This window comes from Fusarium venenatum, assembly GCF_020744135.1.
Source record: "Fusarium venenatum strain MPI-CAGE-CH-0201 chromosome Unknown EDB82scaffold_4, whole genome shotgun sequence".
NCBI classification, from domain to species: Eukaryota; Fungi; Ascomycota; class Sordariomycetes; order Hypocreales; family Nectriaceae; genus Fusarium; species Fusarium venenatum.
The window spans coordinates 5,785,631-5,811,104 of record NW_027072132.1 but is presented as its reverse complement, the minus strand read 5'-3'; the positions used below and the strand labels follow the sequence as shown (position 1 = coordinate 5,811,104).

Here is a 25,474-nt window from a genome sequence, read left to right as displayed (position 1 = left end):
TCACTCCTGAGGCAGAATGACGAAGAGTATTTGTTGCCTTGCGTTTGGCAAATACCCGGCAACTGCTGCTGGGCTTCTTTCCCTCCTGCCGTGCGAATAATCGTTTTGCATGCCGTAGCTTCCCTACTAGGTAGCCTTCCCATCTTAGGTACTAGGCAACTACTACATTTTTCTTCCTTCATGGATAAAATCCACCTCTGACTGACCATAAGATCAATATTATCCCCTTCTCAGAACTCTTCAGAGCCGACAATCGGCCTTTTTCAGCAGCAGATCGCACAAATCAACGGTCAGTATTCAGTATCACCTCCACCCCTGGAGGCTACCTACCTTGCTAGCTATTGAATGCTCCTATTTGAGTCGAGTTCTAACCGTCCATAGATTGCGATACCATGTGTTGGGAATGTGCTGAAAGAGGTTCGTCATTTTCACTGACGCCAACGCCGACACCGACGCCGTCGCCATCAGACTATGTGCGACAACAGTCGCCTCAGTCAGCTTCATCCTTTTTCACTAAACTCAACCACAACATCCGGCAGAAAATATACCATGAGCTGTTCGGTTTCCTCAGAGTACATGTCCGCTACCATGAGCGGAGCGACCAGGGCAAACACAAGCATGGCTGGTCCTACGTACTCTGTCAAGAAGAACACAGCCCTAAAGGATGCGCACTTCACCCGGACAGCTTTGTCCGCAACTACAACAGCTGCTCTCACACGTCAGAACCATTGGAGTCTAATTTGCTGTATACCTGCCAACAGGCGTAAGTTTGGCTATCAAACTTTGTGCCGAATCGTGAACATGCTGGTGACAATAATTAGGTACTCTGAAGGGCGTGTTGCTCTCTATGGTTCGGCCACATTCGTTTCTCGCTCACCAATTGACTGCATTCATTTCACAAAAGATATTCCGCGCCGTTCATGGCCTCAAAATCTTGAATTCAACTGTAATTTTAGGCCTGAACTGGAGTATTCCGTTCCCCTTCTTGATCTTCTTTACTGGGTTGTGGATGATTTCCGCGCATTCAAAGTAAAGATCTGGTTGGCAAATTCCTACTACCAAACTGACAAAGTGAGCGTTCAAGCCCAGCAGAATACTATTGAGGCGTTAAAACATTTCCTGTCCTACTCGAAAAGCGATACAACTTTCATATTGCCATCATCCTTCAAGCCATCAGTTAAGAACTTGACATTTCGAAGCCCCGGCAAAATCACTTTCAAGTTTCTGGAACACCATACTAGCGACGAGGAACTTGAGCTTGCTGGACTGGCATACCTCGGTAGAAGCTATGAGTACGGCTACCCAGGCGACCGCGACGATGAAATCAGCGATTGGAGTGCCCATCGAGGTGATAGTAAAGGCAATTGACCTGTCAAGACAATATTCAAAAGGTTCTTCCTATCAACACTTTCATCTCCGCCCGTTTTTACTGAGGCACATGCAATTCCAAATGGAATGTAGTGTTCACTGAACACCATCCATCGTGTTATGGTAAAGAGCTACTACACCTTAACAAATTAGCACTTATTCGGTTAATAAAGGAACAGAGCAAGCATCAACATTAGATCAACATAAAACTATGAAATCGACGTATTTTAGCCGCAAGATCGACGGGAGGGCTCAGCGCGCTATTTTGAAGTTGAGATGTGGGCAGGAATGGTATACAATGCTTGCAGAGGTTACAAGAACATGCCTGATGAGGAAAGGGGTCCACTTATAGCGATAGTAGCTTAACCCCCTTTTTATTACTATTTTGAAGATCATCTACAAAGTGCACACACAGGCATAGTGGAAATTGATGTCAAGTGGGCTGATAGAGTGATAGTTGAATGCTCAAGTTTGATTGACCACTGTTGGTTATACAGGGTTGGAACTTATTGGATGACATTGTCGCCTTGATATCCCGACGGGCCAATCACATACAATACATGCTTCATCTGGAGACGGATTGGGCTTGTTACCGTAATAGCATGAGCTTAAATGAACTACACCTTGACAAATGATCTCTTTTAAGCAGGCGGGTGTTAGATGAGACCTTTTTCTTTTAACATTCTGTTGCTAATCTTTAGGCTCTCGGTTCAAAGGAAAGAAAGGAATACTTCCCAGCTTAACACACTAGTTGGTAGCTGGTCATGGGAGTAGATCTGGAAGCTTTAGTAATGTTTGATAAGGGCGAAAGTCAACACTGTTTGACAAAGAGACTCCAGGGTCTTATGTTCTGCAGTTAGCTTCTACAGAGAAGACTGCCCATGCAGTCTCTGTGTCATGCTGTGCGCGTTTCCTTGACACCCAGACTCAGTGCATCCTCCCTTCTTGTTGAATCTCCTGTCGATGGTTATTAGAGGCCCAGAAACTCTCCTCAAGGTCTCGTGTTTTCCACGTCAGGACTTAATACGCATGGCGAACGATAAACTTCACACGTTGGGGCGTCAACAAAGCAATCTCTTTCGCCAGCCTTTCCCTCTTAAACCTTGCTCTTCCTACCAATCAACTTCGTAGATCAGGACATGTATACTATAGCAGCCCTCACATGGATTGGCTCACGGTGGGAGATATCTAAGACACCAAGATCATGAGCGACGAAGCTCTGGCGTCGAAAGTGAAAACATCATGTTCTTTGTAGCTTGGAGAGGAGAAACCATAGACTTTGAGATAAAAATCCTGGATCAGACCCTCTTAAAGCCTGCTGTTTAAATGAACACTTGCTCCTTTCCTCCAACTTGCTCTTCAGCATCCCTCCGCGCTAATTGCGAATTCTTGACTTGTCGCCCAAATCTTTCAAAGAACGACGACACCTCTTTACCCTATGCTTGCATTGATTCTAAATCCCCAATCTTTACATAATGACTTCCCAGTGTCATGACCGATTGTCCTTAGGGGTCCGGAATGACCAGCAAGGTACCGGGCTCTTCAAGTTGCCACTTGAGATTTTGCGAAACATATACACATCTCTTTTTGGAGGCCGAACCATTTTTGTACATACCAGATGGCATTCTGAACCCGAGTGTTGAACACATGGTTTGATCATTAAAGGCCCGGACAAAACATACCATGACACGGAGGAGCGTCTATCTTTTAACATTCTTCAGAATTGTACTTTAGCGTGAGTGCGATTCTCTACTTTCTTAACGCTTGCGTTCAAACGCTGATGATTCAAAAAGATATATCACCGGTATTGATGAGTTGTATTTCTCGAACGACTTTGTGTGTAGAGGAATAAACGACTTCAAGAGGTTCCCTGGGCGGTTTTTGAGCTCGAGAGGCAACATTTCGAGGATAAATTTGCATCTGGACATTGATTTAAGCATTTTTTGCCCGTTTTCACTCTCCAGTGCATTCAAAGAGCTTCGTGCTGTCGACTTTAAGCGAATGCGTTTGAGTATCAAGTCGACAGCTCAACACAAATACAGGGACTTCTTACTGATTGTGTGCCTGGCCGGAGGGCTACGGGGGGCGAATAAGGACAACGTACATTTGGAGCTGATGCCTACGATGCTGAACACCGCGAAAAGACAGCTAGAAATATTCGGATGTCAGAACGAGGAAATCGAGGTCACTCCTGTACAATACGTGGATGAATCGGAAGAGGAAGACGACTGATACGAACAATAATAACGGCAACTGGAACGGTAGAGAATAACTTATCGGCGAGATCATCCGCATTCCCGCGTCTCGGAAAAGGTCTATTATGTAGTAGTAGCAAATCAGACCACATTGTTCAATGTTGGTTGCTTTTGTTATACGGTAACCTGCTCACAAGGGCCAGAAACGAGGCTGTAAGGCGGGTCTATGCAGCCGGCCTCAAACAGCGCGTACAGCTGCACGAATCCATGCCCACAAATACATGTCTTGCATATATCACATGCACCAACTTTCTTTGGAAGTCGAAAGAGTCACAACAATGTTTATTCAAGAATATGAGAGCCACCAAAGTGCATAAGAAACATTGATTTACCTCACCGTCAATTGTGTTCGCCTCGTTTTGTTTAATAGATAGGTAGGTTAGTAGTCTAATTTTTTATTTTTTATTTCCAAAATAAGACAAGCCTTACTATTATTGACTTGATATTGCTTTTTTGGTCAGCTTTGGGTTAGGACTAGTGAGTGCTGGCTTCCTTTTGTTGCTTTTGTTGGTTTGTGTTACCTGCCTACCTTAGTACTACCCTGGCATCACAGCTCCTTCTCCACTACCATTTACACGTTCCTCGTTCTCAACATCTCCTCACCCTCATCCTAAGTGTTTTCCATTTTCTCCCTCAAATTCACCTCAATCTCGGCTTTGATCCAGCCTTGGTTGGGTTTCCCTTTGCTCATCATGTTTCGCCGCGAAAGAAGGAGTGACACTCCTCCCCCAACACCTGCAGAGCAGTTCAGAAGAGATGTCAAATTCACACTTCCAACCGCAACCCAAGGCCTATCTCCTCTTCTTACGTTGCCTGCTGAGATTCAACGAATGATCTTTACCGAACTACTTGGGGATAAACTTGTTCACGTTCATCTTCGTCATAAGGACGACAAATACGAACGAGAAGGAGCTCCTAGCAAGGTTTCGAGATGGGTTCATTGCGTCTGTCATCGTGGACACAAAACAATTCCTCACTACCACGAAGAAAAGAACCACCAGTGGTGTTTTCTGTCCACAGACATCCTCAGGACTTGCCAGTCCGCGTAAGTCATTATGATTTCCCTCATATGTTTGCATGTGTTGTCTAACGACGCCACAGCTACCTACAGGGTCTCCCAGTCCTATATCAGACCAACACCTTTTCCTTCCGCTGCGTCAAAGATGTGATAGTATTTGAAGGCCTTTTTGTGTATTTCTCATCACTTGCTCAGTCCATCGATCTTTATTGTACCCAATGCGGCTGCCACACGGAACCTATATGCCGCCATCATGAGCACAGCGGTTCGGGCTGGAGAATTCGTTCGTCCTATTTCGACCACTACTACCGTTTGTTTTTGACAACATCAAGTAGCAGTGGCAACATCAGAACTTTGAGGCTATATTTCGAAAACAGTGATGGCGCTTCCGTCTACCATCGAACAAAGTCCCTGCTACTATCATACATTTTGCCTGTCGCTCAGATTCAGATATTCGTGCCAGGCGAATTGGACGAAAGGACAGATAGTGCGATCAGGGTTGAAGCAACTCGTGACCAGCGTAATCGTATCAGTGTCATCAGACATGCAAAGAATCTCAACGACTGTTCTGTATAAATGCCGGGCGAAGAGGTTGAGCAATACATCAATGGCGATGTTGGCCGTGTCGTGGTTTCTAATTGAGGATGTCGGTTTGGTAGTGGAAAAGGTTGAGTGACTAATTTTGGCAATGTCACAGTGAGGGGCGTTGGGTCATGGCTTTACTACTATTACTTGATCCTCTGGGCGCGATGACGAGCGGGTTTCAGATACCAAGCTCCGAGTCGAACAAGACGAAACGATATGCTATGGAGAAATCAACAATAGAGGTCGGTGTGTAAGATGTAAGAAGAGGATTACAGGTGGGAATAAAGAACATTTCCAAGAACGAGGTATAATACATTATTCAACTTGTAATCGTATCATCAACCATAACCATAGCAATGCGTATACAGTAAACCAACTTGCGCCGTCTATTGTAACCCAACAACGAACAAACAGAAACAAGTCGCTCAACTCCTCTTTCGAATGACATCCCGCACAATATTTCGACACTCGCTCGGATCTTCGAAAACATGCCAGGCCTCGACTGGTACGTGTTTGAAAGCTTTTTCGAAACGCTCAAGCTGGTTCTTCTCGTCGATGCCAAAAGCAGCCACATCAGTAGCCTTGCGGATAAGGATCATCTTAACCCAGCCTGGAAACGTGCGGTAACTATAAAGAGTCAGTCAACCACATGGAAAGATCTCGAGTCAAGTAACAACTTACATCTCACCATAGGCCTCAGGATCAGATTGTGTCGAGTCGCCGATGAGAATCAGTTTCTTCTTTGGCAGCCAGGACTGGATCTTCTTCATACGGTCCGTCTTGTACTCCTCGGTTCCCATAGTGAGCGCTGACAACAAGCCTGCTACTGTGCGCCAGCTCGAGTCGCGAAGGATGAGCTGGCCTTGTGGATAGTATCGTTCACGGAAATCGCGCAACAGGGGGTACAGGTTGTATGGCGATGCTGACAGATAAAACCAGGGAGTATCGCGAGGGAGTAAAGTTTGCAGATCTGAGAGAAGTTCAGGCATTCCAGGAACCGGTGTCGGCTCGTCGATAAAAGTAGACTTGAGAATGCCAAGAGGATCACTGGTCAAGGTGACCTTGATAGTATCATCAACATCTAGGCTCTGTTAGCTGCAAAGCTCTGGTAGGGATGTGGTACGGGAACAAACCTGATATGACAGCCCAACCCTCAGGTCCGGCATAGTATGTCTGCATGTCGTGAATGCCCTTCGTTCCATGGGGCACCAGCGCTGTCGCATCAACAATCGACCCCTTATGGTACCGGTCAACAGGCTGAACGCTCGTTGTGATACCATTGATGCTGGTAGGTCCCAACTTGATCTCCTTCTTCTTGTGTTCGATCCAAAAGACTCTTGCCGCCTGGATATCCCAAAGGAATGGAATGATCCTCTCTTCAATAACGTCACGCTCAGCCGCATCCTCCGCCAAACCAAGCGTCGAAGCGATACCAGACACTATATCCGCTACGCGACACTTGGGTTCATTCTCAAACACAGCAGCGACAAATTCGGCCTCCCACTGATCGGTCTCGGGGTTGCGATAGGCCGTGTTGTCCATCAGCCACAGGATATCACCGGCGTCGACAGCTTTACCGAAAGGGTTCCATCCCGCGACGCGCGAAAGCCATCCCGAGACATTGACGGGTCCTGCAAGAGCGGCGGTTTGGGCTTTCTGAAAGGCAGCGGATTTGGGGTCAGGCAAGTCGTGCTCGACCTTGTCAAAGTTTCGGGCTTTTCGAGTACGTAGTTGCATGTCGGCTGCAAATGCGCGAGGATCAAAATCTAGTTTGCCGTCCATCTTGAGTCACAGTGGTGCAGTCTGAATTATATATTACACAGGAATATGGTGCGAAATCTGCCTCGAGGCGGCGAATAGGTCCCGTGCTAAGAATGAGTCCTAGGAACAGTGAGTGAGGCTGTATCAGGAGCCGCAAGGTCGCGTGGGTGTCAGGTCAGGTTTTCGGGGGAGGGTATGTTTTATAGTAGAGGCGTTAAATAGGCAGTGAGACAGTGTCTTGTGTTTATTCTTAAGACAGAGTCTAGGTAATAGATACTAGAGTACCTAGGATGAAGAGTCAAGGTCCCAGTCATATATATTGCAAGTGGAAGGTGCGTCTCCCACCAGGCTGCTGGGCAGCATTTTAAGTGCTGGCCTAAATGTGCTTACCTCCCTAGTATCCGTGACCTCATGGGTTTGGTATATTAGTACGCTATCAATGTCACTAACAGGGAATATGTTAATGGCTGCGACGTTGTTTGTTCCATTTTAACTTGAGCGATTCCCCTTGTGACGTCGCTGCGTGATGCTAGAGACGCAGATCTCTTTCGGCTTTAGGCTTGTGGGGGTGGATATCGATCCGCGTGGGCGCTAGAGGACGCTATGCCCAGAAGAATGACCTAAGATTGGACAGTTAGTGGGTGGCTTGCAGTAGGCTGTGCAGCAGGTGCTTTAAGCTATTGAAACAAGACTTGGAATATTGTGTTGATTTAGAACCATGTTCTCATACTAACTCCATTGCCAGCGGCTCTTTGACTGTACAGGCAAACAAGGGGCATGGCCAGCACAAACTAACGTATTACGTCAGACCTTTATAAATCTTACACTATAGACCTAGTTTCATCTCTTATACTTCCAGGGACCGAATTTTCTAATACTCCGAAGGGGGGTCCGTAGGAATGAAAATGGACCCTACTAGATGACACTTACTTTAACATTTGAGGCAGCTGTATCTCGATTATACCCCATCACCCTAGGCTCAATATTCCCGTTTGCTAGCGCCCCGCTTCCCGGTAGATCATCAAATTGAAACCAGCAATCTCGGTCTCGGGAGGCCCGTTTCAATCTCGGGCCATGTGTCAATATTTAATAAAGTTAGTAAAGACATATGCGCTACTTGATACAGGGCTCAATTCATATACAGATAGCTTGGCTCTCTCATGTACAAAGTATTGTTCGTAAATACGAACTCGTAGGCTGAACTGATAACAATTCCCCAAAACGCCAACCGCTCATGCCATCCTTATTCATACATATATCTCCCTGGCGTGCTTCCTGTCCCTCGGGTATCTACCAGCCCATATCACTAACGAACGCAAAATGGTTGAGGAAAATGAAAATACACGTCCTTCCCCCAAACTACCAGCCGCCATATAACCAGCCTCGCTTTTCTTCCGCGTTGAAGAGCTCCTCCCTAACATCTCCCATAATCGACTTTACCACACCCTTCATAGCTCTCTCACTAATGGTAAAAGAGTCGTAGAAGAGATGGTCGTGTTCGATCTCACATCCTGTCTTGATTTCTTTCTCGTTAATCTTGAGATCCGCCAAATCCCCTCTGACACACGGTGTCCAGACATCGGTAAACCGCATCGAATCGTTGGCGGACAATGTTCCGCGTCCTCTCAAATCCACGACTGCCGCACGTTCCATGTCACCTTCAGTCATAGCATCGAGGACTCCTTGGTCGATGTTTACCAGCAGCCCATTACGCATGGGATATGGGGCCTGAATAACTTGATGGCTTTCGTACGTGGTTTTCGCCGATTCTTTGGTGTCTTCGCTATGCTCAACAGGCTCGACGCTCTCAGCCCTCTTGGTGTTCCTTCCTTTCACAGTGCTTGATGTCGGCCTCTTTGGCTTCTTCGTTGTCCTGTCTTTCCATTCGGCAACTGCAAAGTCCACCTCTTGGTTCCAGTATTTAGTCAATTCTGCGGCGTTTCGGGTCTGCTCGACAACATTGTTAGGCGCAGGTGGCGTCTTCCGACCCTGCCAGCCAGGTGTGAGGGAAATGTCAAATATTGTGGGCACGACAATACGGAAGCTTTCAAATTTGCGTCTGTCGACTTTGTCCAAAGCGCCGGGTGCCGTCAGTTCACTAATCTGTGACTCGGTCGCGTTTGTCCAGAAATCAGAGTAGGCGATAGAATTGGGGTCAAGCGATCGTTCGTAGAGTATCTCGGCCTGATCGAGGATTTGTCTGACCATGTAGGTGATGGCATCTTCCGATTCTTGTCTTGGCATTGCTGCCATATTCCAGATCTCCCACGTTCCAAAGCTGAATATCCAGACCGTCTCGCGTGGGGTCTTTTCAGGTGGTGGCATCGCAAGAAAGCTCTGAACTTGGCTCGCCAGGTCAGGGACCTTGGAGGGGGTGGGATACTGTTTAGCGATATACTTGTAATTCAAGGCTGGCTTTTCCTTCACATTGGTGAACTTGGTAGTGTTGAGAAGATCCTGGACTGCCTCCTCGTACATGTCGTTGCTGATGAGACCCTTATTCGGCTGAGCCTTTGGTACAAACGATAGATAAGAAGTGCATTCGAGCTATTCAGGGGTTAGCCAAGAATGATGAATCGGATTTTTTGTTTTACCTCATCGCATAGCTCCTCTGTCCATGTTTTGCGCTCTGAGGAAGGATCTTGTACGTTGCCTACAACATCGGGCGAGCCGAACACCACGATCCTCATATTTCGATCAGGTTCTGGCTCATAGCTCCCCCAAGGGAATATTCCCCGATATCCATAACCAAGTTGTCCGCCAGATAACCGATCTGGTAAAATGCCAAAAACAAGGAAACTGGTGAAAAATATGGCAGAGATTTGAAGTAAGAGTTTGGGTACGCCGCGCCACATGCGAGAAGAGCAGAAGATAAAGACGTTCTTTCCACCGAGTCGGCTCATGATGGAGTCCTGACTATCACGACGACCGGGGATTTGATGATCGAGCTCGGCAGGCGACTTCCATAGTGTGTTTATCATGATGTGTTAAAGTGATAAGGTCGGATTAAGAAAGGCCGAGGCGAAATGAAGACTCGGATTGGGGCCTTGGGCGGGACATACAAGTTTATTTCGTGTTGTTGATTTGTGGCTCAGCAACAGAAACAAGAAATAGGAAAGGGTGTCGAGAACTGGAATATGACTATGTTGCCGATGATCCGGCTGTGAGGCAGGCAACAGTTCGTTGATAGTGAATACTAAATTCCCCTTGTGATTAAGCGTTTTCGTTTAGGGAGGCGTTGACAGTAAGAGCCGGTGATTAAGTTTGAGCGAGGCGGATCGAGAACCGACTAGACCAGGAATTTGACAGCGAATAGCGGATATAAGCAGCCGAGAAACGATGAAAATAGAAACAAGGCGGATTTTGCGATGCAATTTGTAGATGATGAGAGAATAATGTTTGACAGGCGCCCACGAGGTGGATGTTATCGCGTGCAGCCGAGTCGACGTGCCTGTGCCTAGGGTAAGAAATAAGTTCAGCGCTCACCATTCAGCGGGGGATAAGCGACTTATCATGGATATTTTCAGTCTAATGATTCCCCTGGTAATAAACCTTGGAGCAAATCTAACAGTAGTCGCCAAGAGTCACCAGTTGCGCGGCCAAGACCTTTTGGGAGACTTGGTATCAAGGAACGTTGGATTCACTGCAAAAATGCAAGGCAGAGGATGAGAAGGCCCTTGAATAATTATGGAATTTAATGTAGCCAAGTCTCTACTCAGCCCGTGAGCTGAAGCTAAGCTACAAGTTATTCTGTTTCAAGCGATACCAAAGGCTTTGTTTGGAGTTGTGTCGCATCACGTCACGTCGCAAGCCGTAATGTAGTGAGCGGTTGTACCCACATCCCGATGCCGTCTTCCGGCCTCGTCATCCGTTGTGGCAGACCACTTTCCTTCATCCTCACATTTATGGATATCTGGAATGCCATTCGTTGTACTTTATCTTTGCTTGGCTTCAGCGGGCTGAGTAGACTGTAAATTGCACCTAAGAAATGCGTCGTCAGCAGTGGAGTCGGTCTGGTCGGTCACTGTGGTGGTTGGCGCCGCCTAACCTTGTTAACTTGGAGAGATCACAGCCTCAGGAGAGCGAGAGGAAGCACATGCCAAGGAGTCATCCATTATGGGGGGTAATCTCTACTGCAATCGATTCGTCAACCGTCACAGTGAGATTGATACGGATACAGTTTTGCGATCTTGGTGTTCCTTTGTGTGGGGAAAAGTGCAACAGGCTGTTAAATGGATGCGAATGTTTGTTGTTTGTCGTCCGCCATAAACGGTAATAAACCACGAGACGGGCCAAACATGATACCTCAAAAGGTAACAACGTACCCGATTGATAGGCAATTAACTGTACATGTTTCGTTGCACCAAAGCAGATGTACTACTGATAATAATGCTTGTTTATCATGTTTACGATGCAGACAATGCGTACGTCATTTGCCGCTTCCCCACGTTTAGGTCTCGGCTAAGTTACCTATCACTCTCCATCTCTAACCTGCGCCGAGCCTCAACATCCTGGACTGTCTAGTGAAGTCTACCATTATGTCGTTATCCTGCAAAGGAATAGCCTAGACTTTCAAGGTTGCGCAGACTGTCTATCGTACCTGACTTGTGATATTGAAGTTTGATACGAAAATCTTCCGGACCAATCTGTCATGCAAGTACTAGGTTTTCAGCGTTATTTCCAAGTGGTATAGGGTAACATCTATTCAGACAGTCCATATGGTATGGTATGGTGTGTTATCACCAGTGTGATACTAATCTAGAGTATAAAGTGAAATAGTAGCAATATATCTCCAAATTTCTCAACTGATAACTCTGAATAGGAAACCATTTGTATAAGTATTCCCAATTGCTTCATACGTTGACTGTTACAATTTGTGCTTTAGGAGTTAATCACCAACATCAATACCTTGACGCGGCAACTGTGTTTGATCTGACCATCCGTCATGATGGCGTTTGTTAGGGACTCGGAACAGTCAAACAACTGTTTTTTATATATATACAAAATGATTATTCGCTCAGATCAAACCGAATAATGACGTTCAGCAATGCACATGTACAGGACCTTTCCAATTTTATCAATTGACTTTTAACTTGTTGACGCCATCAAACGTTGACAGCCATGTTGTGGTATGGCGGGAATTTACATGGCTGGGTATGAATCGTTTTCACATGATAACTGCTTCCAAGCAAAGCCCCTCAGATTCATTGAACTGTCAGCATCATTTTTAAACAACCAACAACTCTGATGGGAAATTAGAAGATGGTATCTTTTGGTCACTATGCTGGACTATAATTCAACGCCTAAGGTCCTTTGACACAAATTATAGTTAGTAGTTGAAGTGAATCATGCACGGAGATTGTCACTGCAAAAGCGGCAGAGCCAGGATAGTTAAGCGAATCAAAGTCATGTTTTGCAGTTAAAAAAAAACATGTCTAACTCCTTTCCCTTATAAAAAGAAACAGGATGCTGACCCCTTTGCCAAGCCATGCCCATTGTACTGTAAATGTTCTGCTATTGAGAGGTTCCCATTATGAAGGGCGATCGTGTAAGTGGAGGCAACTAAAGCTGCCCTTTGCATGCAAAAGCAAGGGATATTATTGTCGTGTTGAAGACTGTCCGCTAAAAGAAAGAGGACCATCACGGGTAGGAGCGTGCCTTGGGTGCAAAATTTTCTGTATTATTGTTGATACGTTTTGTTAATGGAAGGGATAGGTATCCGTAGACAGGTAAGGTAGGGTTTCTTTTTATAGAGACGGCGCAAAGCCTGTTGCGACACAACAGCCCCACTATATACCAACGACAAGTCCTCTCAAAGAAATCTAAATCTTATTCTATAGACGTGTCCAAGCCGATAGCTAACAAACTTTATAGCTCCCTTGGATGTTTACACCATGTCTGATAATATTCGTACTTTTGTGCCTTGCCATTGAATCGAGGGACTCTCAGTTTTACTCTGCTACCTTTGCAATCGTGTCAGAGTTGTATTAATTAAAGTGGCTTATGCACGTGCAATATCCATGACTGGCTTTTTGGATCGGGTGTTTTGAAACCATAAATCCGTCACCAACCACGTCTTGGATCGATTAGGTTATCATTTGGTATCGGAACTGCCTCAGCCTCCCTTCTAACAGCATCCATCTCATCTCGTCTCGTCTCGTCCTTTCTTCCCCAAGGCAATCTATCAACTATACCCCTGCCTCCGTCTTGCGACAACCATTACAGCGTAGTGTAGGATTACCAACACTCCCTTGCTGCCCACTATCGATACCCGGCTCCGTCCCCTCCACGCCCAGCCTAAGCAAGTCTACCACCATGTTTGTCTTGCCTCTTGCGACTACGACCCCTTGAGTCATGTCATGAGCGCGTCTCGATTACTTGCCTCGACCTCCTTACCGTACACCATCGGATGCTGACCCACGGATGCGCTGCCCTTTTCTCACTAAATACGTATTGTATCGGTCACCTTACGCAAGCTTGAGCGCTCCCGCGCTACCCCCACCCAGCCGCCGTCGACATTTTGATTCACCTCGACTCGACGCAGAGCCTGGTTCTTCAGTATGCTCTCCCATCTGCGGTTCCACAGGCGAGGGCCGTCATCAAATCCTACCTCGCCCTCTCCTGATCAAACTCCTACTTCACCTGCTGCTGGCCACCCCGCGCCTTTCTCTCCCGATGCTCTCTCTCCAGAATTGCGACCAACATCTTCGAATCCCTCCACCTTGCCTCCTACTCTACCGCCCATATCTCGCGTTACCACAGAAGATATAGGGAAGCCACGAGATGGCCGCCAAAATGCTGCAGCGACAAACCCGTTAGATACTCGACCACAACCGACCTCTAAAACATCGTCCTTCATTGGTGGTGTCGCTCTTAGAAAATACCAGCGTGATCTGGAAGCACAAGCTACCGAAGCTAACGACAGCAAAAGAGGAACTGGTCTACTTGGTCAGCATTCAGCTTCTCAGCCATCATTGACTTCAAATAATCCCCCCTTACGGCCGTCGCCGCAGGTTATAAAGAATACGAGAGCTACATCTTCTTTCAGCACACCCACAGATCTTCAGCAGCCTACCGGTCGCCGTCCTGCAGGTACCCGTCTGGTTACAGAACTGCCCTCGCTTACACAGACAACAAGCAACACCGAAACCCCCAAGCCCAAGAAAGGGCTGCCGTTTCTTAAGAAACCAATGTCAACACTATTGATGAGGCGCAAAAACAGTCAGCATGCCCCTGACTTGCGCCCATTACCCTTGGCCAAGCGCCGTGAGGATCCGGTGTATGATCCTCGCATCATGGGAACTCGGGTCCATGATTTCAGTGCACCACGGCCAAAGAGGAACATCCCAAACAGGGATACTACGCAAACATCTCTCGCTTCGCCAGTCCCCATGTCCGCTCCTCTTCCCGTTCAAGACATGTTCCTGAGCCCGTTGTCCACTCAGACTGAACAAACCCCCCTCTCAGCCTCAAATTTGACAACACGTATGCCCAGTGATGCTTCCGATTCTATCTATTCACAGGATTCAAGGGCGCTCAAGATGACACCAAGCACAGCCTCTGCAGCGCCCCAAGCCCCTGTGCCTGACTTAGTTGCTCTTACACTGTCAGATGCGCCCCCAGTACCTCCTAAGGATGATGCACCGATTTCAGTTCAACCAAAGTCGCCCCGAGCATCGCGTTTGATTGATGAAGATGCATATGTCCATGATAGACCGTCGGTTTCTCACCAGGCAGGGAGGTCGCGAGGCCCGTCACTATCTGGATTATCTGGTAAGGATATACCGTCTGCGATACCTCGACATATGAAGAGTACGTCGTCGAGGTTCAGTTTCGACATGATTGGTGCTGCAAAACAGGAGAAACTTCTCGAAGATAGGCATCGTCAACGAGAGCTTGAGAAAAAGACTGCAGATGTATCTGCCCCACGAGACTCGCGCTTTGAGGATTTTGATGATGATGGCTTCGATTACGATGCAATGATGGATGATGATGGCTTCGAAGAGGATATTCCCATGGTTGGCGATGACTTTGATGATATGGATGCTGATTTCAACAATGGGCTGGACGATCACATGGACGATCACATGGACGATCACATGGACGACCACGCGGGCGGCAACATGAACAACACTTTGAATAGAACCCTCAGTACCTTTGACAACAACCTGAACAACACACTTAATGGAAGTATGGATGACGACTTGGACGAAGAGCTTGATCCAGACAACGACCAGGAAAACTTTTCTGGCTTTGTCTTTCAACGATCGGGTCCTACATCATCGATAACCAGTCCTCGCAGCGCTGGCTTCTTGCCAACCCCAAGGGATCCAGAGGGTAATCGGATTGGGTTTGCCATGAGTCAATATACGCCAGAGATGCTGTCTCCGTTGTCTCCCAGAGTCCCCCTCGACCAGCGGATGAGTCAAGAGATGGAGGCAGGTGGGCTGGGAATTCAAGGATTGGACATTCCGAGGGTGCCCAGTCTCGAGAATGAAGCTGCATTCCAGAAAAACCAGGACCTGCCACCCATCAATACTGGACGCCCATTAAACGATGACGAGCTCTATTACGACGATGGCATGTTAGAATTTGAGAGAAATGAATTCGCCGAGGATCTTGCTGCTCCTCCAGAATGGGATGATACCCCTTTTGACGAATCGATATTTGACAATAACGATACCGATCAATTCGGTCGACCGATAGCAGGCGCCTTTGCGCAGGCCCAATCACAGAAACGATCCACAAATCAAGATGAACCGAATAGAGCATCTGACTCAACAGAACCACTCTCTGCGACTTCAGAGGTTCCTCAGACAACGGCTCATACATCGCTGAGTGCTGGTGAAAAAGAAGAGGTCGAACACAAAACTGTGAGGGACAGCCCTGTCCCCAATTCGTCTCCTGCCCCCACAGCTGCGGTTCAATCGTCGTCTCCTTCGGGAGATGATCCTTTTGCAGCGTATCAGGCTGCTCTCGCTGCGGCAGCTTATAAAGCGGCAGCATCGGGCAAGTTCCAACGCGGTTCAACACCACCACCTGTTGAAACCAGCCTGCCTGCGCCAGATCATTCGGTAGACGTGCCAGACCATGATAATGCCTTTAACCAGGACGACTATGAGAGTTTCGATGACTATGGTGATTACGATGATACATATGAGAATATGGCCGATCTGGAGCTTGATGACGATGCTATCATCGCTGAAGCCAATGCAAGCGCTCTGGCGAACGACTGTGATGGCTGGTATGGTCAGGAATTTGGCTTCTTTTCAGCTGGTCAACAACAAGGACCAGAATTTGAATATGCCAATGGTGGCTTCTTTGGTCCAAAGGGTGGTTTAGATCGTAGCACCAGCGGGCGTATGATATCAAGAGAACCGAACCTTACGCCTATCACAGAGCGATCCGAATACTCTAACAGAAACTCGTTCATGAGTCTGGGTATGCCTGGCTTTGGAGGAACAACGCCCCTGCAAAGCCCTGGCCTGGCTCAACTTGCTCTTCTTGGCGATCGCGGCGACGAGATGACTTTATCTGCTCTTCTCCGGCTTAGGTCCCGGGCTTGGGGGGGTTCTCAAGCAAGCCTTGTGTCCAGCCAAAACGGGTCCCCACGATCAGAAAGAGGCGACATGTCCACCTCACCTTGGGGTCAGAGCTTTATGAGCCCAACGACTTTCCACACCCGGAAGAACTCGGTTCTTTCTACCATCAGCCACGACTCGGATAGCGTAAGCGCCTCAGGAAGCCCGACGTTGACAGGTGGCATTCCTGGCTTTACGCTGTCCCCACCACCTGTCCCAACGTTGGCTAAGCTTGAAACTGATGTTAAGAATGATGCTCAAATCCCCCCCCTCAACGTTAGCAGACCTGCATCAAAGTCTTACGACAACCCTATTTCACCAGTGTCGGATCCAGAAGAGAGTATGCCGTCATCAGCCATGGTGAGCCCCTTAGTGCCTTCCAATAGGGCTAGCATGGTTGAGCCCAGCGTTGTTCCTAAGCGCCCTGGTATGGGGCACCGGCATAAAGGCTCAGCCGACAGCATATCATACACCAGAGAGGAAGACAGTGGCGCTACACGTTGGGTCATGGAGCGACGACGCACAGGGGAATTCGGACAGGTTGAGATCGAGCGAGAAGTTCTTGAAGAAGGGCGAATCTAGGAGCTAGTGCCCTGTTGTTTGTGCTCTTCTTATGTATAAATAGAAACAAAACGGAAAAGGATTGCACTGACACGACATCGAACAAGGAGTTTGGTTTGGGACCGGATATATATAGGAAATAGCGGTGCGAGCCATAGGCTCTTGTGATACGAGCCTAGGCCATGCACAAGGAGTTAAGAAGTGGAACAAAAAGTTGGGTACTAATGGTGTTGCGGAGCTATATATATAAGGGTGTTGGTACTTATATTCTTTTTGGGCTTCATGTATAAATTTGGACAACGAAGAGTCTTATGAACCGAGGATCAGAGATAGGACAGCATATACCAAAGACTGATATTCTTAACTTCTCACATAACGGTACAGCAGCCTTTAACAATATTCAGATCCAAGGTTGCTGAGCTATATGCGTCAATTGTTCACTTCCAACCAATATTTGTAAACTCAGTTTTTCTTCCACACATCTCTCCACCACTCTTTCAGACCATATGCCTTTCTCTGGGCCTCGACATGCACCTTGACTTTATCACTTCCAGTCAACGTCTCCAGTAGGCCAGTTTGTTTACCCGCTTGGTCTCCCCCTCCTCCCAAGCTCCTTGCCTTTCCACCCGTCGCACGGTCCTGAATCTCGCGAGCGACTGTAGGCGCAACTTCAGCAAAACATGCCTTGAGTTCCCTATCAAGCGAGAAGTATGGCTTCTTTGCCAAGTCTGGCGCCATGAGGTTGTAACTTCGCGTCAGAGCATTGAGGCGCTCGATCGATAGTTTGTGATAACTCGCTTCAGCTTGCTCCCATGCTGAATCACGAAATGGTCTTCCAACCACTGACGACGCAGCCTTCAGCTCTTCTACTTCCCCATGAGCGTTTTTTCTTCTGATCGGATTGTGCACTTCTTCTGCAGCAGCATACTCTTCCGCCCTACGTATCTGCTCTTGCAGTGGCCCACCTCGAGAAGCAATCATCCTCGCCGCTAATCGTCGCCAGTCATTACGCAACCTGCCTCTGAATGCTGCCGCTTCTTTTGCGAGCTCCTGCTGCTTCTCTATCCAGGGTGGTACGATATCCTGTCGTTGAATCATCTTGTTCATGATATACTCCGTCGTGTCAATAAAGGGGTTGTCAGCGCGAGTATCACGCTCGATGCCCTTCCCTCGTGGTATGTTCTTGAATTGCCCTCGCGCAATAGCGTTCTCGATGCGTTCGTTTGCCAGAGCCGCAAGACCCGTGATTGAATTTGGCAGCGCTCTTGCTCCAGGCTCAAAGCGCTCTCGAAGTTCCCTTCGCCATGCCTCCTTTTCATCCTCACTCATGCCGTTCTTTGCCTGTTGGCCCCCTATTCCTACGTAGGTGTTCACCTTATCCCTCGCCTTGGCGACCTTCTCACCAGCAGATTGTTTTGGTTGTCCACGCAGTCGCATGTCCACAGGAGGCGGCTGAAATTTGCCCCTCAAACCAGGAGCAAGGGGCTTTTTGGCATCGTCCAGCATTCGAAGAACTGTATCTGCTGTATGCTCTTCCCCTGTCCACGCTTGCGCCGAGGCAATATGCCGTGTGCCCTCACCTACCGATGATGAAAGGCCAGCTTCTGCAAAGGCACTAGCATGTTCGGATTTGAACTCCGCATCGGCAATTTTGCTCAAAAGCCTCTCCTTGAGCTCTTCTGAGAAGCCCGCGTCCTCCACAGCTCGACGCCCGGCTCTTCCGCCTGTGAAGAGGGCTTCCTCTGTGGCTTCTTCCAAGCGCCGAGCCATTGGACCTGGTTCCTTCTCTGGTGTTGGTGCATCGCTGCTTTTTTTCTTCTTCTCTATGGTACTGTTTGGCTGTTGCTCCTCCACCTTAGATGCGCCGGCTTGCGTTGAGTAGTGAGTAAGTGGCAATGTCCCACACCGGCGTAATACTTGGAGGCAACGACGGCAAATAAAAGGCGAACGAAGAAACGAGACAGACATGATTGAAATTCAGTCACGGCTAAAGTCAAGATTACGTACAACAAAGGAAATTAGAGTATTAAGATAGAAGAAACTGAGTGAAGTTGTAATGACGACAATGAAGCTGATGGAGCTTAGCTTAGTCATCCAACCACCCTGTAGTGTCGAAATTCGACCTCGCACTTTGTTGTAATTTTAACATTCTTAAACATTTCGGATTAGGTTGTCCTAAATTGATGCGATAGATATTGCGAGTATATGGTTAATGAATACTTCCTCGCTCTTGTATGAAAATTGATCAATCGCCGGCAGGTCCTGCCTCACGTTTTACAGTTTCACGCTTCATGAAGGGAAGGAGGACAGAACGGTCCAGTGCGACTGCCACCCGGTAATGAATGCCATCTTCTTGAACACTCCTCAAATGTGTTTGAACCTCTTGTCTTACATCGAGCGTGGTGACGAACTTGGCCTTTTCTCCCTCTGCACGCACAGTTTTGGAGTCTTCTTGGAACTCTGTTATCAAATTCTGATTGCTACTTTTGATCTTGCTTCAATTGCTCCTATACACACTCACACTCGTTCTTCACTCCTGAGATGCTCTCAATTTTGGTGCAAACGATAGCAATTGCTTTGCTAGCTGCTCTGTCCTTCGCAGACGTGGACCCTATCAAAGACTTAGCGGTCTACAACAAGGGATTTCTCGGCCAGTTTCCTTCTCAGACCTTCAAATCTTCAGATGCGGTCGCTCCAGTCTTTCAGATCAACATCTTTGAGCCCGGTCTTGTCGATAGTTCTGGTTTTCTCTTCCTCACATTGGAACATGGCGACAAATCGGGGCCTGCCATATTTTCAAGCAAAGACTTGAGCCTTGTGTATGCCGACATCAAGTACGAACGGACTTTCGATGCCCGCGCACAGGTGAGGAATGGAGGCAAGTATCTCACCTTCATTGAAGGTGGCCGCTGCCACGCTTTCGATGTCAACTATCAACTGAAATGGTCAGTTTCAGTCCGGGACTTGGGAGCTGTCGAGGCCGACATCCACGATTTCGAATTCACCACCCAGGGAACTGCTCTTTTGACTGCGTACCAGGATGTCAGGTACAACTTGACTGTTCTTGGGGGAGACATAGATGGCTGGCTGAGTGATTCCATTTTCCAAGAGGTTGATCTTGATACGGATCGAGTCTTCAATGTGTGGAGATCATTTACACACGTCAACTTGACTGATACGATGATTGATTACGATCCAGAAAAGACCTACATGGGCGGCCATGGCTTCGACTGGTTTCATATAGACAGCGTTTTCAAGGTAAGTTGCTTTCCAACTCACCTAAACCTATGCTCACAATATGCAGACCTCGAAGAATCATTATCTTGTCTCATCAAGAGGATTGTCGGCGATTATCCTTCTCCATGCTGATACGTTAGATCCGCAATGGATTCTTGGAGGGAAACACAATCAGTTCAAAGACCTCAGCGGCGGCAACGCGACCAACTTCGCTAACCAATACAACGCAAGGTTCGTTCAAGGCAACGAGAGCCGATTGAGCTTCTTTGACAACCAAGTCGCTGAAAGCGGAATGTGCGATGACGATAATTGTTCTCGGGGTGTTGTTGTGGAACTCGACTATGAAAAAATGACAGTTCAGCTCTTACATGAGTTTTATCATCCGCAGAAAATATCGTCTGGTTCAGGAGGCAGTGTCCAGGGCTTGGACAATGGAAACTTTCTTGTCGGCTGGGGTGCAAACCCGGGCATCACCGAACATTCGTCCAGCGGGACGGTCGTGATGGACATTCAACAAGGGGTGATCCCCCACATGCCCGAAACCGACACAGATACCGATATATCTGTTTATCGTGCCTGGAAGATGGATTGGATTGGCCGGCCCCCATGGGGTCCTTCTATTGCTTCATCAGCTCTTGGGGAAGACATATTAAATGCTACCGTTTATGTGTCTTGGAATGGCGATACCCAAGTTCATAGATGGGAGTTGGTATGTTACTATGAAACTATGCAACATAACCGAACTAATCCTATACTAGTACGCAGTCGAAGATGAGGCAAACGTCACTTCTACTCCCAGACTTCTTGCAAACTCGTCCCGGTCCGGGTTTGAAACGGAAATCCATCTCGAAGGGCTAGGACTACCGCCTCCCAGATCTGCTCGAGCAGTTAGCATCAGTAAAAGTGGCAAGATCCTCGGTTCGACGGCTACAGTTGACCTTGCAAGCGGCGAACTTCGTGGCAACAGGAGTAGTGTCTGGATATTGACGCCGCAGCCTTCCGATGAGGAGCCAAGCGATCATCATCCTGATGGTAAAAAGAAGGCGGATGACGACGAGGAAGATACTGCATCTCAGACAAAACCTTCTGTGAGCTCGTTGTTCGCTCTTCTACTTGCTATTGCCTTTATATCTTCCTCAGTCTGAAATGTTAAGTTTGGGCGTCGATAGTACTTGAGTAAAGAAATAGTTTAAATTCTAATGAACTGAGTTGACATTTTCGCCTGCAATGAATGGTATCAGTATTGAAGTGCTTTACTACCGCTACCCCAAACTAGATAGACATCCCCACCTCTTCCCCGAACCTTTGATTAGAGACTGTCTAAAGTCCCCGCACGGTGGCATCGTGGTAAGTGACAACAATCCACCAATTGATGATAGTTGGATCGCAGTTATTTGTAAAAGTAGACTTGAGTCGCTTCACGATTTGTAGGTAGTCAAAAGTGGAGCCAACCCGTGTCTTGGCTTTGGAGAATTGGAGTAACACTGACCCCAATTCCTCTCACAATGGATGATCAGGATTATATCAATTATCCCTTCATTACTGGCAAGAAAACTTGAGTAGTCTAGACAGTCAATAGCTCCGGAACTCCTCAGCTCAAACATTGCCATATTACTGGAGTCTTCGGCACGAAAGGTAGGGTGAAATGGTCGGTGAGGAATTATCGGCCTCACCACGGCCGTGGAAAGAGTGCTCCAATTATTGCCAGTAGCTCCAGGGGTTTGCAAGATTTGGTGGCGCTAACTGGCCATCGATTTGTTCTAGCTCCTGGGCGTTGGAGACAAGGAGAGTTTAGCCAAGATGAGGAGGCTCCGCAGTCATGGATGTTTTTTTCCCCTCCAACTTTGGAGAGAGATAAGCTTGAATCGTAGACGTTTGTTGTCAATGTAAAATTCATCAAGACTGATTGTTGGAGCTAGAGTAAGTAGATGTGATATTGATTCTCCCAGTTTGCTGCTACTTTACATTCGATATTGTTCTTAGAACAAAATCGACACATATCTAAAAGAGTGAAATCAAAGACTCCACTTGTAATGTACAGACGTGTAAGTATGGGTATGCTTGAGTACCGTCAGATAGGCAGTTATGTTCCTCACACACGTGCTACTGTCTGCCTCTGTTCCTGCTGATCTGTTAGTGTTTATAATGATTCTGCCATGCTCGGTCTGGCATGGCTTGTCCCGCTTTGATCCGACTATCCGCCCCTAGGATAAAAATCATCAACCTCTGGCTCCATTTTTACCAGTAAAGGGTCCCTCCCATTACCCCATCAGTCTTTCTCACTTCTTGTGTCCTCTTCTTTGCTTTGCTTAATCTCTGTTGCTGCTACGCACTTGTTGTTACAGGTCGTGCACCAGGAGCTGTTGCCATCATTATTATCGTACACTTCTTGTCTCTCTTATCTGACAGCGTATCTCGACTGGGCCTATTTGAAGTGACACTTCCCTCATACATGCCCAACTTCAAACCTGTATACCTCATTCACCCGTGAGCTACTCGACACCGCCTATAGAAAACCAGGAACAGATCATAGGCATTATACTTGATACTGTTCTTGCCCTGGCTGCTCCATTAGGTGCAATCCTCTCTGTCTTCTTTAGTCTTGGTTGACAAGACTTGATTGGTTATCGCGTTGATATTGAGCGTCGCAGCTTGAAGCAGCTGAAGCCATGGCCGACACCCAAGACAAGGTGTCGCCGGCTCCGGCTACGGCCCCGCCCTCAGATACTACCGCCGGTGTTCCGGCCGGTGTGGACATTCAGGATCCGAGCAAGACGCACGTCAGCATTGTCGAGCATGCTCGCGCCGCAGCTCACAAAGAGCGTAACATGACCCTTCGCCAAGGTATCAAGCTCTACCCTAAGGCTATCTTTTGGAGTGTCCTCATCTCCACGTGTATCGTAATGGAGGGCTATGATATCTCCCTTGTTAATAACTTCTGTACGTGCCCAAGCCCACCTGATGACCCGATACCCATACACATTGTCAGATACAGTAGTCGTGGCCATTCCACTAACACCTGTTCCTAGATGCCTTTCCTCAGTTTAACAAAAAGTATGGTGTTCTGGGTGGTGATGGAGAGTATCAGGTGCCAGCCCCCTGGCAAGCTGGTCTAAGCAACGTAAGTCTTCCTTCCATAATTCCTGGTTCAGACGCTCACGGTCAGCGTTATAGGGAGCCCACTGCGGTGAGATCATTGGCCTCTTTATCAATGGTTGGATCTCAGAACGATTTGGTTATCGTTATACTGTCATGGCATGTCTTGTCTGTGTAGCTGGTTTCACAACCATCTTCTTTACTGCCCAGAACGTTCAGACTCTGCTTGTAGCCGAGATCCTTTGCGGTATTCCTTGGGGCATCTTTCAAACACTAACAATCACCTATGCATCCGAGGTCTGTCCAGTCGCTCTGCGTGGTTATCTGACCACATATGTCAACTTCTGTTGGGGTTTAGGCCAGGAGATTGGTATAGGAGTCATTCACTCTATGCTCAAGCGCGACGATGAGTGGGCATACCGTATCCCGTATGCCCTCCAGTGGATATGGCCGTTGCCACTCCTGATCGGCATCTTCTTTGCTCCTGAATCACCCTGGTGGCTAGTCCGAAGAGGCCGCAACGAGGATGCCAAGGAAGCTCTACTCCGCTTAACTAGTCTCGACCGTGAGACTGACTTTGATGCCGACGAAACGATCGCCATGATGGTGCATACCACCGCCCTTGAAGAGAAGATTACAGCGGGAGCATCCTACATGGATTGTTTCAAGGGCACCGACCTTCGCCGCACGGAGATTGTTTGTATGATCTGGGCCATCCAGAATCTGAGTGGCAATTCCTTCTCCAATTATTCCACCTATTTCCTCGAACAATCTGGACTCTCGGCCGACAAGGCGTACTCGTTTGCCCTTGGCCAGTATGGTATCAATATGGCAGGAGTCTTTGGTGCTTGGGGGCTTATGAGTTTGGGCATCGGCAGAAGATCGTTGGTACTCTATGGCCTCTGTGGCCTTTGTTCCATGCTGCTCATCATGGGGTTCCTTGGCTTGGTGCCCGAGGCCCATCGCCCCCAATCTTCATTAGCCACAGGCTGCATGATGATCATCTGGGCTCTCTTCTACCAGTTGACTATAGGCACCGTATGTTATTCTCTTGTCGGCGAACTGTCATCTCGTCGCTTGCAAATCAAGACAGTCGTTCTTGGCCGCAATCTATAGTAAGTTGCAACCATTGGTGAAGTCTGGGGACACTCCCCTCACTTGACGCCTTCGCCGAGATTGAATCATTTGTCGTTGTAGCTAACCAGTAGATAGCAACGTCGTTGGCATCATCAACAGTGTTTTGACACCCTACATGCTCAACCCTACAGCCTGGGACTGGGGCAACTATGCAGGATTCTTTTGGGTAGGCAGTCAGCCTTGGAAGATTCATAATAAATATTCTATGTTGCTGACAAAGAGAATAGGGCGGTATTTGCTTTCTGTGCATTATTTACACCTTCTTTCGACTACCGGAGCCGAGTGGTCGCACCTTTGCAGAGCTTGACGTGCTTTTCGAAAGAGGCATCAGCGCAAGGAAGTTTGCTTCAACCGAGGTGGATGTGTTCCATGAAACAGTTGAGGAGAACGTTATGAACCGTTATGAGGAACTCGCGGATGCGCCATCCGAGAAGGTCCATAGCAAAGCATGAATTGATACTGAAGACTAGGCAGCCACTGTATCATGCACAGATGATTCAGACCATGTATGGAGGAGATGAGACTGGGAAGCTGTGCCTCGGCGTCGGGTAAAGCTATCCCACAAGCGATTTCATGGCCACCTGAGCCGTGCCGCATGCGAGATGGGGAGATCTTGGTTAAGGAGATATCTCGGATCTTGATCGGTATTAATGTTAGCATCACTTAGGCGTTGGCGTTGGGGAACAAGGCTTATACGCTATGGATTCAGAATAATGATAGAGTGGGTAAAAAGCCAAAGATATATTTGTGGAAGGTATCGAAATAATGGAAGCAATGGTTTTTTTTATATCACTTTCCCAACCTACTTGTGTCCACTCGCTTTTAACGTACATATTGGTAGCTTCAAGCTTGAGATAGCTAGTCGTCGTGCGTCT

General features: G+C 47.7%; 8 protein-coding genes across 8 annotated transcripts; 5 read left to right on the top strand and 3 right to left on the bottom strand.

The window, feature by feature from the left end:
- Window positions 1–392: 392 nt before the first annotated feature.
- On the top strand, window positions 393–1,368 carry EDB82DRAFT_481045 (uncharacterized protein; the record flags this gene model as incomplete). The annotated part of the gene is made up of 2 exons (XM_065608151.1): window positions 393–763; window positions 822–1,368. 2 exons carry the CDS (start codon window positions 393–395, stop codon window positions 1,366–1,368), a joined length of 918 nt encoding a protein of 305 aa, XP_065463511.1.
- A 2,642-nt stretch (window positions 1,369–4,010) lies between these two features.
- On the top strand, window positions 4,011–5,466 carry EDB82DRAFT_344648 (uncharacterized protein). Its single transcript, XM_025725117.2, has 2 exons — window positions 4,011–4,668; window positions 4,725–5,466. The coding sequence occupies exons 1-2, from the start codon at window positions 4,316–4,318 to the stop codon at window positions 5,215–5,217; spliced, it is 846 nt and encodes a 281-aa protein (XP_025593747.2). The 5' UTR covers window positions 4,011–4,315; the 3' UTR covers window positions 5,218–5,466.
- An 18-nt stretch (window positions 5,467–5,484) lies between these two features.
- Window positions 5,485–7,452, bottom strand: EDB82DRAFT_344618 (uncharacterized protein). The gene is made up of 4 exons (XM_025725116.2): window positions 7,378–7,452; window positions 6,360–7,107; window positions 5,908–6,307; window positions 5,485–5,853 (listed from the first exon to the last, which is right to left on the bottom strand). The coding sequence occupies exons 2-4, from the start codon at window positions 7,006–7,008 to the stop codon at window positions 5,652–5,654; spliced, it is 1,251 nt and encodes a 416-aa protein (XP_025593746.2). The 5' UTR covers window positions 7,009–7,107; window positions 7,378–7,452; the 3' UTR covers window positions 5,485–5,651.
- Window positions 7,453–8,346: 894 nt separating this feature from the next.
- EDB82DRAFT_436376 (uncharacterized protein) lies at window positions 8,347–9,968 on the bottom strand (the record flags this gene model as incomplete). Its single annotated transcript, XM_025725115.2, has 2 exons — window positions 8,347–9,534; window positions 9,582–9,968. The coding sequence occupies 2 exons, from the start codon at window positions 9,966–9,968 to the stop codon at window positions 8,347–8,349; spliced, it is 1,575 nt and encodes a 524-aa protein (XP_025593745.2).
- Window positions 9,969–13,445: 3,477 nt separating this feature from the next.
- EDB82DRAFT_344557 (uncharacterized protein) lies at window positions 13,446–17,371 on the top strand. The gene has a single exon (XM_025725114.2). It carries the CDS (start codon window positions 13,548–13,550, stop codon window positions 17,148–17,150), a length of 3,603 nt encoding a protein of 1,200 aa, XP_025593744.2. The 5' UTR covers window positions 13,446–13,547; the 3' UTR covers window positions 17,151–17,371.
- A 130-nt stretch (window positions 17,372–17,501) lies between these two features.
- On the bottom strand, window positions 17,502–19,171 carry EDB82DRAFT_516896 (uncharacterized protein). Its single transcript, XM_025725113.2, has one exon. It carries the CDS (start codon window positions 19,095–19,097, stop codon window positions 17,592–17,594), a length of 1,506 nt encoding a protein of 501 aa, XP_025593743.2. The 5' UTR covers window positions 19,098–19,171; the 3' UTR covers window positions 17,502–17,591.
- A 116-nt stretch (window positions 19,172–19,287) lies between these two features.
- Window positions 19,288–21,587, top strand: EDB82DRAFT_541808 (ASST-domain-containing protein). Its single transcript, XM_025725110.2, has 3 exons — window positions 19,288–20,387; window positions 20,434–21,075; window positions 21,125–21,587. Exons 1-3 carry the CDS (start codon window positions 19,671–19,673, stop codon window positions 21,509–21,511), a joined length of 1,746 nt encoding a protein of 581 aa, XP_025593742.2. The 5' UTR covers window positions 19,288–19,670; the 3' UTR covers window positions 21,512–21,587.
- A 1,448-nt stretch (window positions 21,588–23,035) lies between these two features.
- On the top strand, window positions 23,036–25,312 carry EDB82DRAFT_580290 (general substrate transporter; the record flags this gene model as incomplete). Its single annotated transcript, XM_025725109.2, has 5 exons — window positions 23,036–23,306; window positions 23,396–23,487; window positions 23,541–24,577; window positions 24,675–24,765; window positions 24,827–25,312. 5 exons carry the CDS (start codon window positions 23,036–23,038, stop codon window positions 25,049–25,051), a joined length of 1,716 nt encoding a protein of 571 aa, XP_025593741.2. The 3' UTR covers window positions 25,052–25,312.
- Window positions 25,313–25,474: the final 162 nt, after the last annotated feature.

What these genes read in the sequence shown, in the direction of transcription:
- EDB82DRAFT_344648 (XM_025725117.2), top strand. Translation starts at nt 4,316, where the DNA reads ATGTTTCGCCGCGAAAGAAGGAGTGACACTCCTCCCCCAACACCTGCA. An exon ending in CTCAGGACTTGCCAGTCCGC is followed by an intron (nt 4,669 to 4,724) that starts GTAAGTCATTAT and finishes ACGACGCCACAG; the next exon opens with CTACCTACAGGGTCTCCCAG.
- EDB82DRAFT_344618 (XM_025725116.2), bottom strand. Translation starts at nt 7,008, where the DNA reads ATGGACGGCAAACTAGATTTTGATCCTCGCGCATTTGCAGCCGACATG. An exon ending in GGGTTGGGCTGTCATATCAG is followed by an intron (nt 6,308 to 6,359) that starts GTTTGTTCCCGT and finishes AACAGAGCCTAG; the next exon opens with ATGTTGATGATACTATCAAG. An exon ending in CCTGAGGCCTATGGTGAGAT is followed by an intron (nt 5,854 to 5,907) that starts GTAAGTTGTTAC and finishes GACTCTTTATAG; the next exon opens with TTACCGCACGTTTCCAGGCT.
- EDB82DRAFT_344557 (XM_025725114.2), top strand. Translation starts at nt 13,548, where the DNA reads ATGCTCTCCCATCTGCGGTTCCACAGGCGAGGGCCGTCATCAAATCCT.
- EDB82DRAFT_516896 (XM_025725113.2), bottom strand. Translation starts at nt 19,097, where the DNA reads ATGTCTGTCTCGTTTCTTCGTTCGCCTTTTATTTGCCGTCGTTGCCTC.
- EDB82DRAFT_541808 (XM_025725110.2), top strand. Translation starts at nt 19,671, where the DNA reads ATGCTCTCAATTTTGGTGCAAACGATAGCAATTGCTTTGCTAGCTGCT. An exon ending in ATATAGACAGCGTTTTCAAG is followed by an intron (nt 20,388 to 20,433) that starts GTAAGTTGCTTT and finishes CACAATATGCAG; the next exon opens with ACCTCGAAGAATCATTATCT. An exon ending in AAGTTCATAGATGGGAGTTG is followed by an intron (nt 21,076 to 21,124) that starts GTATGTTACTAT and finishes ATCCTATACTAG; the next exon opens with TACGCAGTCGAAGATGAGGC.